Source organism: Xyrauchen texanus, chromosome 11 (assembly GCF_025860055.1).
Source record: "Xyrauchen texanus isolate HMW12.3.18 chromosome 11, RBS_HiC_50CHRs, whole genome shotgun sequence".
Classification (NCBI taxonomy): domain Eukaryota; kingdom Metazoa; phylum Chordata; class Actinopteri; order Cypriniformes; family Catostomidae; genus Xyrauchen; species Xyrauchen texanus.
This window is the reverse complement of record NC_068286.1, coordinates 34,443,916-34,456,588: the sequence shown is the minus strand read 5'-3', so window position 1 is coordinate 34,456,588 and position 12,673 is coordinate 34,443,916. Positions and strand designations below refer to the sequence as shown.

At 42.4% G+C, this 12,673-nt stretch overlaps 1 protein-coding gene across 1 annotated transcript in view; it reads right to left on the bottom strand.

The window, feature by feature from the left end:
• The window catches only part of LOC127651351 (voltage-dependent T-type calcium channel subunit alpha-1H-like), an 88,190-nt gene extending 75,792 nt beyond the window's left edge, over positions 1-12,398 (bottom strand). The window contains exons 1-4 of the mRNA XM_052137126.1: positions 12,291-12,398; positions 5,683-5,816; positions 3,976-4,073; positions 2,385-2,544 (exon numbers count right to left, since the gene is read on the bottom strand). Of these exons, the coding sequence (XP_051993086.1) occupies positions 2,385-2,544; positions 3,976-4,073; positions 5,683-5,816; positions 12,291-12,383 (485 nt within the window). The 5' untranslated portion in view covers positions 12,384-12,398. The remainder of the gene's footprint in view (positions 1-2,384; positions 2,545-3,975; positions 4,074-5,682; positions 5,817-12,290) is intronic.
• Between the last annotated feature and the right edge of the window lie 275 nt (positions 12,399-12,673).

The following is a 12,673-nucleotide window of genomic DNA, read 5'->3' as shown; positions in this document are numbered from 1 at the left end:
CCACCTCCATCCCTACGACTCAACCTTAGTCCTCAGCCACATCGCCCCTCGAGCCTCTCATGCCCCCCACAGCCTCAAGACCCCCCCCAGCTCCATTTAGAACTCTGGACTTATGTAATTGTTATTCTGTTTTTGTTCATGTGTTGAGAAACCCCTTAGAGGGGGAATATGTCATGTTTATTCTGTTGTTCCATTTTTTTTGTGTCTTTTATTTTGAAAAGTCTAGTTCCTGGTCCTTGTCTAGTCATGTGATTATCCTGTTCCCGCCATGTTTCATGTGTTTTGTTCTCATTGGTTCCTTTGTTTATTAGTCTTGTCTTGTTATTGGTTCATGTTTCATTGTCTTGTTATATTGATGAACATACAGTCTATTTTAAATTAAAGCTGTATTTTTCTAAAGTAAATAAATAAAATTGTCTCATTACATCTAAATATTATTTTCAGAAATACATATTTAATGGAAGTGCATTAAATTTAAATAATGTCCCTTATTTGACATAGTATAGCATTATTATACACACAGTATTCAGAATTATATATAGTAGATTAATATGGTAATATCATTAAACCTCTAATTTAAATTTTCTCTTGCACAGTCAGAGCAGCTCACTCGGAGAAGCATCCTAATTTTAGAAAACATTTAAATAAGTGTCCTAACTTTAGGAAAGTCCCACTGGCATCCTAGCTGAAAACTGAATTATTTTTTGAAAGCCAATAGTTACAGTCACATTACAATACTATGATACTTTTCTATAGCACTGTCCGAGAATAGCAATACATTTATTAGTGATACAAAACGCAGAAAAGAAAAGTTTGATTTTGACTTTTGGAAGATCCAGATGATGTGCTGCGTGCGCTTTGATGACAAAACACTTATATAATTAAATAATTACAGACTACCACGAAGTATGATAATGCAATTATAATTTTTTTATTTCTGCAGGCTTGAAATTAAAAGTGTGTTGATTTTGTTTCTCCATTTTCCTCCATCTAATGTTTAATTCACAGCAGCCATTTGCCCATCGTTGGTTGCATGATAACTGTCATGAGAGTTGATGAAGAAGTTTCGGATTTCCTAATCATAAGATATGATTTTGTAAGATAAGATGAGATTCCTAAATCAAGATAAGAAGTTTTCTGTGTTACCTGTATTTCTCTCTCGTTTAGACTTCTGGATAAGTCACTTGTTAACTGCGAGCCTTATATAAAGGATCTGATAATAATACCGGAAATGCTTCAGGGCTATAGCGTTCTTACTCCTTTGTTATTGTATACATCCTTGAAATGGTCTATTGAACTCTATTGTAAAGTGTTACCCATAAAATATTTCAAATGAAAAGTTACAGTTTATCCAATCTTCAAACTTATGTCATGACCATGTAAATCCAGAAATCCCCCATATTTTTATTTTCAAATTTTTTGCCTGATATATGTGCAAGGACAGGAGGATAGGAAGTGATAGAACTTTGCACTTCTTTCATGCAGCAAACTTAACATACAAGAATGTTGGTAACATTAAACAGGAAGTCCAAGCATTTAGCAGTTCCACTTAAAAAAAATTAGACAACTTTACAGTTAAAATATCAAATATTTTGTTGATTACCACAAAAACACATTTTGAATAGCCACTAATTTTCTTTAAAAAATTTAAAAATCAAGGTTACAGTGAGGCACTTCAATGAAAGTGAATGGGGCCAGTTTTTAAAGGCAGAAATATGAAGCTAATAACTTTATAAAAAGCACTTACATTAATTATTATGTTATGATTTGTGTGTTATTAGAGCTAAAAAGTTGTTTAAAAATGCAATTTTTACAGTCATTTTAGGATTTTAGGGTTTGTTGACATTCCATTGTCATAGCAACAAAGTTGTAAAATTGGCTATAACTTTACTCAGAAAAGGTTTGTAAGTGATTGTATCACACTAAAAGCTTGTTAACACACATATTGTTAATGTCTTGTGGCTATACTTTTGAAAAAGTGATTATTTTAACATTCTGAAATTGGCCCCGATCACTTCCATTGTAAGTGCCTCCACTTACTGCAACCCAGATGTATTTATTTTTTTAAAGAAAAGTAAGGGCAAGTCAAAACACATTTTTGTGGTAATCAATATTATGCCACAAATACTCAGAATGTTCCTTTAAAATCTGTACAATGGTCTTAAAGCCCCCAAAAAATCATCACGTGAAGCTACAAAACTCTTTCTATAAACTGTAAAGCTATAAATGAAGCTTACTATTTACAAATTGGCTCAACAAGTACATAGGTATGTGGTTTCAAAGAATTTATTGTTGCAGCATCATTATCTGCATACATGTAGCAAATAAAATGGTAATTTATAAATTTAGTAACTTGCATTATAAAGCCCAAGTTTTGCACTTACATTCTAAAATTGTTATCCAAAAAGCATCGATTCCGAAGAAGCCCCGCCCACAGCTGGACGCCAACAATCCCAAAGATAAAGAACACAAAGAAACAAAGCAGCAAAACGTTTCCAAGCATCGGTAAAGTATCCAATAGCAATGTCACCAGGATACGCATACCTACAAGATAGAGATACATGATGTCACAAACACGTTTAAAAATACATGCAATGAAGAATCAAAGTCATCAAGGATACCTTAGACTTCTACTGGTTTTATACAAAGCTCATTAAGTACTATAGGCTAACCCTAGATAACACCTAAACCCTACCTCTAGAAGACAACTTCTTGAATTTTTGTAATTTGAACAAAAACAATTAAACTGTATTTGCCGACACTGTAACTCATTATGAATCAATTTTACAATTGTCACCAAAAGACCCAAAGAAAGGTAAATTAAAAACTATAAAAAAAACTACAGCCAAGAACAGTACATACACACACATACACCTACACATATTTGCAATGCTTTGGCTAATGCTCGTGATTTGAGACTTATCGAATTGGAAACTTAAAGGTGCAATATGTATTTTTTTCCCAATGTGTGAATGCCTTCTAACGCAACTTAAAAAAACAAGCCCTTCCCAGACTTCCTAGGTTGCCTATTAAAGCCTGTAGACTGAATTTCATGCGAAGGGAGCAGGTCTCTTTTGCCGGGAAAATCCAAAGGATGTGACGTTTATGCACACTACAGAGAGCCTTGCCTCAGTAATAGCTTCTCTTCCGCTATTCAACAGCAACAACATCAATCCAGCAAACATCCGTCTTTCAGCTCAACACCGAATCCTACACAAACTCTGAGTAAGCCAAAAAACAATAATAAATTAAAAACATGTATCTATTGAATCCCATCTGGCTAAGTGGGAACGTGATCGTGGTCGAGTGAAAACTAGAATGAACATCGGCAGGGCATATGATTCCTGGAGGGACCTTCGTTAGATTTTAGGGATCCAACCATGAAGGTAGCTGGCTTCAGTTCACTTATCGGCTACAGGTGTCAACAAGGGTTTCTGAATCTTACATACTGCACCTTTAATAGCCACAGGTTCTCACTTACTCCAACACACACACACACACACACACACACACACACACACACACACACACACACACACACACACACACACACACAAAAAGGAGTGAGCTATAAATGGTAAGTGCATCCGTGCATTTCAAGAGCTTACCATCTTGCCCTTCATTAAACAAAACAGACCCTAACTTTTGCTGTTGGACCCAATCCACGACTGTAACATACACAAGCACATTTCTAAAGGCTGATTGTGTGTGTTTTGTGCTCCATCAAGTATGAGATGTTGGACAGAATATGTGTTGACACTAAACTGCAACAATCAGCGTCAGTGGCCATGTTAATACATTATGTGTCTTGTACAGTCTTTGTGTGTGTGGATCTTTAAATACAACAGGCACATCTTTCTTCAGCACTCATCCAAATCACTTGCTTCAAATCAATATCTGGGCTGTAAAAGTGTGACACTGAAAGAGAAATAAGAAAGATGGAGGGAGAACAAAGTGAAAGAAAGCAGTACTCACTAGGAACTCTGTTGATGGCTCGTAAAGGACGGAGAACCCGTACGATTCTGATGGCTGAGAAACTAACATTATGGCCATCTAAAGAATACTCCAACATCCTGAAAAAAAATTTAAGACATAATTAGGGCTGAGCAATTTAGCAAAAAAAGTGTCTTGATATTGTTCAGCCTTTTGATGATGTTCAGTATATACAGTATCTTGATATTAGTATATCTACTCTGAAATGGCTAAAAAAGGGTGATGTTTTTTTCCAGAAGAACATTTATTTTGACCAAACTGCTAATGCGGCCCATTAAATTCAAAATGTTTAATGCAAGAACTATAATACATTATAAATTAGCTAAATATAATCAAGTAATGTTTTTGAACAATAAATATTTAATGATATTTAATGATTTTCATTTATGACCACTAATATAAAAAACTGTAATAAACAACAATATTGAACTGCTTACATATTTTACAAAAATAGTTTCATATATAAAAATGCCATGTGCAAACATATTGTAGTGATCATATTAAATCATTGAATCAAGAGTTTTGAATCAATTAATTGAACCAGACAGTGTAGACTATTCACAAAAATGATACTAATACTAACAAATGATACAAATATTAACTCTAACTCCAGTTTTTGCACCTGAGTTTTAAATAAGAGACTTGTCTTAATGCTTTGATACTTAGAAGTTGCAAAACAAGGAGGGGTCAAAAAACTAGACTAATGACATATTGTTTAGGAATCTTAATGGGCAAATATCAAAGTGCATGAATATAATTGCAATATTCACAATGCTAATTTTATAGTGCAAAATCATTATGGATATTTTGTGAATATTCATTGAATCAGCCAGTGTTTTACACAACATTAAAAAACATTCATAACACAACTGGTGGCCAGCCATGCTGGTATTTTCAGCAGAGTAGTGCTTTAGAAATGTGATGCTTTTGTCCGAAATAATGACTAACTTGTAACTTCCTTACTCACACTAGAAAACATTACTATTTTAATGAGTTAAATGAGTGATCAATCTGCACTTTAGCTTCAGTTGCAATACTTGGACAAGGGAAAAGTAGAATTAATTGTGTCAGTAATGAAGAGAAAGACGGAGATCATTGCCTGCTGATAATTGTCATTCATGAGCTTAACTGTGACACATCGACTTGACATTAGAACTGGAACTGACATTAAAATGGGAACTGACATTAAACACACACACACACACACACACACACACACACACACACACACACACACACACACACACACACACACACACACATATGTTGGTCTACCTAACATTATGAGGACTTTCCATAGACATAATGATTTTTATACTTTACAAACTATAGATTCTATCCCCTAAACCTAACCCTCACAAAAACTTTCTGCATTTTTACATTTTCAATAAAACATTGTTTAATATGTTTTTTAAGCTATTTAAATTATGGGGACACTACAAATGTCCTCATGAACCACATTTATAGCATAATACCCTTGTAATTACCAGCTTGTAACCTAAAAAAAATGTCCTCATAAACCACATAAACATGCCCACACACACACACACACACACACACACACACACACAAAACAGAGTAGCACTTAAGAGTTTAATGACTCATCGAATTCTAGGAATCACACACACTAATCTTGACTTTTAAAATCTTCTGAGCATGGCTATAGTGGTTTTGTGATTGGTCGCTCACCCAGCCATGACAATGAAGAGGTCAAGGCAGTTCCAGGTGTCGCCAAGGTAACATTTCGGTCCAAACACCCCTAAGGCCACCATTTTAACCACCATCTCCACAGCAAAGAACGCAAAGATGAAGTCATCAAATGCCTGTGGAGTGAAGGAAAAAACCGCAGGGTGCTGATTATATTATATTTATGATTATTTCTCACAAAAGAAAAAAAGTAAAGAAATATCCATCATATTTCAGCTCAAAATAAATAAATAAATAAATAAAAGAAAGGAAATGATATGTAGTGCAAAGCAAAATATTTTTGTTTATGCAATATTTTCATGACAATTAAGCACCCCCTCCAAATCACTATTAAGATTTTTTTTTATTTATTTTAATATGCTTAACTTTTCTGAGTATAACATTGTTCAAATAATCCCAAACAAAATGTAGTACCTTTGCCATTTACCAAACTAAACTGTTAAAATACTTGAATTTATTTACTTAGTTTTTAAAGTTCATAGTCCTTGTTATTTTTTAATTAAATACTCTTGATTTGGAGTGAAATATCACATTTATTCATGAGATTCTTTCACACAGTATGTACTTGAAAAAATAAAGGTTCTCTAATGGTTCTTTGAAGCCACTAAAAAATATTCCTCATATTGTATAATATTAATGGTTCTTAAGATCAGCGTACTGGTTTCTAGATTTTTCAAAACACCAATATTAGAAGGTTTTCTAGAACTAGAACAGTCTATTTTTTTGTGAAATTAAAATGTTTCTTTATGGATCTAATTAAAACTTTATGTTTGGAGTTCAACTTTTAAGTGTTTAAATACTTTAGGTATTATACATGAGTGTGTGTACTGATCATTTGCCTATCTGTGCTTGTTTATGTTTGTCTTTAAATGCTGTCTTCCCAAGGCAGTCTAAAACACACTGATGTCAGCAAGACCCAACCACAACAGCAGGAACGTAAAATCAAAGAGTCACAGAGATTAAAGTGCATACATCAATCCATGTGTGTCATGTCTTGTCCTGTCTTGTCATGTTATGTCTCACTTCTGTTCTTTCCCTCTACTCTGTCGCCCTCTGTTGTTCGTTATATGTTTCTTTCCCTCTCCTTTTCTCCGCTTCCAGCTGTTTCTCATCTCCCCTGAGTTCCTCGTTAATCCTCTACCCACCTGTTCCCTCTTTCCTCTGATTAACTCTCTATTTCTTCTCCTCGCTCTCGCTACATTCTTTGTCGGATTCTCTCCTTGTGATACTTTCTCTAGAAGCAAACTACAGTCCTGTTTATCTCTACCCAGAGTCCTGTCCTGTTGGCATCCGCTGTCACTTCTAACTGTTCACCGCTAACCATCTCCTATATTTGTGCCCAGTTACCTGACGCCACGAGAGAGTGGTAAGCTACATCTGCCCTCGACTTCGGTCGGACCGTGGGAGAGACCCGCAGCCTGTTATCGCTTCCCGCTTACCCTGTCAGCTACCCGTGGACTTACTCCAACTCTAAGGAAGCACCTGTTTGTTTCAGTTTTGTTGTCGCCCTCTCTGCGGCTGTTTGTTTGTATTCCTCCCAAGGAGAAGACTTTGTGTTTGACATTATTCCCTGAGCTTCATTAAAGACTCTGTTTTTGCTACATCGCTTTTGGGTCCTCACTTACCATCTTAACAGAAGAATCTGACCAAGATGGACCCAGCGACCCCGGCCTCGTTCCAATCAGCCCTCGAGCTCCAGGGAGCGATGTTGGGCAGGCACGAGGCAGAGCTGTCTGCTGCACGACACGCCATTGAGGGCTTGGCTGCCCAAGTCACCGAACTCTCGAGGCAGATTCTTCTCCCTCGTCCTGAGCCACCGGTCACCTCCAGGGCCCCAGAGCCTCCAGAACCCAGGATTAATAACCCGCCGTGCTATACTGGTGAGCCCTCTGAGTGCCGTGCTTTTCTCACCCAGTGTGACGTTGTTTTTTCCCTCCAGCCCACCACTTACTCCCAGAGCAGAGCCCGTATCGCCTACGTAGTTTCTCTCCTTTCTGGACGGGCTCGAGAGTGGGGAACGACCATCTGGGAGGCGGGGGCTGAATGTACTAACTGTTATCAGGATTTCAGGGAGGAGATGATACGTGTTTTTGACCGCTCTGTTTTTGGGGAGGAGGCATCCCGGGTCCTATCGTCTTTGCATCAGGGTAAGCGGTCAGTTACTGACTATTCCATTGCGTTCCGAACTCTCGCAGCCTCCTGTGACTGGAACGAGCCGGCGCTGCTCGCTCGTTTTTTGGATGGTCTCTGCACGGAGGTGAAGGAGGAGATTCTTTCCCGAGAGGTACCCTCCCGCATGGACGCCGTGATCGAGCTCGCTATTCGCCTAGAGAGGCGTTTCGATCGCTGTCGCCGAGCTCGCGACCAGGAGTCTACATTTTCCTTTGCACCCCTCTCCGCTGCACTAACTCCCTCATCCACCACCTTGGATCCTGAGCCCATGCAACTGGGGAGCATTCGCATTTCGGCTAAGGAGAAGGAGCGGAGAATCACCCACCGTCTCTGCCTCTACTGCGGGTCTGCTTCACACTTCGTGACCTCCTGCCCGGTAAAAGCCAGTGCTCGCCAGTAAGAGGAGAGCTACTGGTGAGCGCTACTACTCTGGTCTCTCCTTCGAGGTCTTGCACCACTCTTCCTGTCCATCTCCGCTGGACTGGCTCTGCTGCCACCTGCAGGGCGTTGATTGACTCTGGCGCGGAGGGCTGCTTCATGGAAGACACCTGGGCTCGGGAACATGGTATCCCCCTCATGGACTTATGTAAGCCCACGGCCCCGTTTGCCTTGGATGGTAGTTCCCTTCCCAAGATTCAGCGTGAGACGTTACCTTTGACCCTCACTGTCTCCAGTAATCACAGCGAGACCATTTATTTTTTTATTTTTCAGTCCCCTTTCGCCCCTATTGTTTTAGGCCATCCCTGGTTAGTTAAACATAATCCCTCTATTAATTGGGCTAAGAATACTATCCTTTCGTGGAATGTCTCTTGTCATGTTAAATGTTTAATATCTGCTGTTCCCCCTGTATCCTCTGTCTCTGTTTTTCAGGAGGAGCCTGGTGATTTGTTGGGGGTACCGGAGGAGTATCACGATCTGCGGATGGTGTTCTGTCGTTCCCGGGCCACTTCCCTCCCCCCCATCGTTCTTATGATTGTAGTATCGAACTTCGTCCGGGAACCACTCCCCCCCGGGGAAGACTTTACTCGTTGTCGGCTCCCGAACGTCAGGCTCTCGAGGATTATTTATCCGTAGCTCTCGATGCCAGTACTATTGTCCCCTCCTCTTCTCCCGCCGGGGCGGGGTTTTTTTTGTTCAGAAGAAGGACGGTTCCTTGCGCCCCTGCATTGATTATCGAGGGTTGAATGACATAACAGTTAAGAATTGTTACCCGCTTCCTCTTATGTCATCAGCTTTCGAGATCTGGCACGGAGCTAAGTTTTTCACCAAATTGGATCTGCGTAACGCCTACCATCTCGTTCGCAATAGGGAGGGGGACGAGTGGAAGACTGCGTTTAACACTCCGTTAGGGCACTTTGAATATCGGGTTCTTCCGTTCGGCCTCGTTAACGCCCCTGCCGTTTTTCAGGCACTAATTAATGACGTCCTGAGAGACATGCTAAACATCTTTGTGTTTGTTTATCTCGACGACATCCTGATTTTCTCTCCTTCTCTCCAAATTCATGTCCAGCATGTGCGTCGCATCCTCCAGTGCCTTTTAGAGAACCGTCTTTACGTGAAGGCTGAGAAATGCACTTTCCATGCCGCCTCTGTTAGTTTTCTCGGCTCTGTCATTTCTGCAGAGGGTATCAGAATGGATTCTGCTAAGGTCCAAGCCGTTTTGGACTGGCCCGTACCTAAGTCGCGCGTCGAGCTGCAGCGCTTTCTCGGTTTCGCCAATTTTTATCGACACTTCATCCGTAATTTCAGTCAGGTGGCCGCCCCCCTGACTGCCCTTACGTCTGTCAAGTCGTGCTTTAGTTGGTCCGTCTCCGCCCAGGGGGCTTTTGATCTCCTCAAGGACCGCTTTGCGTCCGCACCCATCCTTGTTACACCTGATATGTCCAAACAGTTCGTGGTCGAGGTTGACGCGTCAGAGGTGGGCGTAGGAGCCATCCTTTCCCAACGCTCTCGCTCGGACAGCAAGGTTCATCCTTGCGCGTACTTTTCTCATCGCCTATCGCCGTCTGAACGTAACTACGACGTGGGTAATCGCGAGCTGCTCGCCATCCGCCTAGCTCTAGGCGAATGGCGACAGTGGTTGGAGGGGGCGACCGTTCCTTTTGTCATTTGGACTGACCTAGAGTACATTCGTTCTGCCAAACGACTCAACGCGCGCCAGGCTCGTTGGGCTCTGTTTTTCGCCCGATTTGATTTCGTTATTTCCTACCGCCCTGGTTCCAAGAACACCAAGCCCGATGCCTTGTCACGTCTCTATTCCCCCGAAGTCTCCACGGACCCCGGGGGGATTCTCCCCACGGCCCGTATCATTGGGTCAACTGTCTGGGGAATAGAGAGGCAGGTCAAACGAGTGCTCGCTCTCACTCCCTCGCCGCGCACCTGTCCTAGACACCTCCTCTTCGTTCCCGCCCCTACCAGCCTGGCTGTTCTTCAGTGGGCTCACTCGGCCAAGTTGGCCGGTCACCCCGGCGTTCGGGGCACGCTCGCTTCCATTCGCCAGCATTTTTGGTGGCCCACTCGGGAACGTGACACGCGTCATTTCGTGGCGGCTTGTTCCATTTGCGCGCAGAATTCCCTTCAGAATTGACTTCACGTAAAGTCAGGGAACTCCCCTCCGGCCGGACTTCTCAGACCACTTCCCATCCCCTCTCGACCTTGGTCACACATCGCCTTAGATTTCATCACCGGTCTCCCTGCGTCGGCAGGCAATACAGTCATTCTCACTGTCATCGATCGATTTTCTAAGGCGGCCCATTTTATCCCCCTCACTAAGCTCCCCTCCGCCAGAGAGACGGCGCAAATAATCATCGAAAATATTTTCAGAATTCATGGCCTCCCCTCTGATATTGTTTACGTCCCAGTTTTGGAGGGGGTTTTGTCGCTTGATTGGGTCTTCCGTCAGTCTCTCGTCCGGCTTCCACCCTCAATCTAACGGTCAAGCCGAACGGGCCAATCAGACTGTCGGCCGCATCTTGCGCAGCCTTTCTTTCCGTAACCCCGCATCCTGGTCCGAACACCTTCCCTGGGCTGAATACGCCCATAATTCGCTTCCGTCGTCTGCCACCGGCCTGTCTCCTTTTCAGAGCAGCCTCGGGTACCAACCTCCGCTGTTCTCGTCGCAAATCGCCGACTCCAGCGTCCCTTCCGCTCAAGCATTTGTCCAACGTTGCAAGCGCACCTGGAGGGGTGTTAGATCAGCTCTCTGCCATTATAGGGACCGGACTGTGAGGGCTGCTAACAAGCGTAGAACTAAGAGCCCCAGATATTGTCGCGGCCAGAGGGTATGGCTTTCCACTCTCAACCTTCCCCTTAAGTCTGTCTCTTGTAAATTGACTCCGTGCTTCATCGGTCCGTTCCGCATCTCGCAGGTTATTAGTCCCGTTGTGGTGCGACTTCTTCTTCCCGCTATCTGCGCCGTGTCCACCCAGTTTTCCACGTCTCCTGTGTCAAGCCCGCCCTTCGCGCTCCCGCTCGTCCCTCTTCCCTTCCCGTTCGTGTTGAAGGCTCCCCTATCTACAGGGTCCGCAAGATTCTAGACATGCGCGCTCGGGGTCGTGGTCATCAGTTTCTGGTTGATTGGGAGGGTTACGGACCCGAGGAGAGAAGTTGGGTTCCCTCTCGGGACGTGTTGGACCGTTCGCTTATCGATGATTTCCTCCGTAGCCGCCAGGTCTCCTCCTCGGAAGCGCCAGGAGGCGCTCGTTGAGGGAGGGGTACTGTCATGTCTTGTCCTGTCTTGTCATGTTATGTCTCACTTCTGTTCTTTCCCTCTACTCTGTCGCCCTCTGTTGTTCGTTATATGTTTCTTTCCCTCTCCTTTTCTCCGCTTCCAGCTGTTTCTCATCTCCCCTGAGTTCCTCGTTAATCCTTTACCCACCTGTTCCCTCTTTCCTCTGATTAACTCTCTATTTCTTCTCCTCGCTCTCGCTACATTCTTTGTCGGATTCTCTCCTTGTGATACTTTCTCTAGAAGCAAACTACAGTCCTGTTTATCTCTACCCAGAGTCCTGTCCTGTTGGCATCCGCCGTCACTTCTAACTGTTCACCGCTAACCATCTCCTATATTTGTGCCCAGTTACCTGATGCCACGAGAGAGTGGTAAGCTACATCTGCCCTCGACTTCGGTCGGACCGTGGGAGAGACCCGCAGCCTGTTATCGCTTCCCGCTTATCCTGTCAGCTACCCGTGGACCTACTGCAACTCTAAGGAAGCACCTGTTTGTTTCAGTTTTGTTGTCGCCCTCTCTGCGGGCTGTTTGTTTGTATTCCTCCCAAGGAGAAGACTTTGTGTTTGACATTATTCCCTGAGCTTCATTAAAGACTCTGTTTTTGCTACATCGCTTTTGGGTCCTCACTTACCTTCTTAACAATGTGTCTATGTGTTATGTAACTGTGTTTGTGTGTGTATTTGTGTGTTACCTGCAGTATGCTGCACCTGTCAGAGTGGCACTCCAGGTCCTGGCAGGGTTGGAACATGCCAAGTGTGACGCAGTTGAGCAGAATCACCAGCATGCTGACTCGCTCAAACCACGTATGGATCCAGTTAAGGCAAACACGACTCATAAGTCAAAAGAAATATTCAGGTGAAAATTCATTAACATTCACATCAAAGCTGTAAATTGTCAGTGTTGGAAACCGATGTTTAGAAAGAGAGATTTATTTGTCTGCTGATCCTTCAAATACAAATCAATTAAAAGTATTGACTCGACAAATGTAGGTATGCTCTTTAATAATGTAATTGTCTTAATTTAAACTATTTGAATAAAATCTGTATCTCATAAATGTTACACTTAAATTTATTC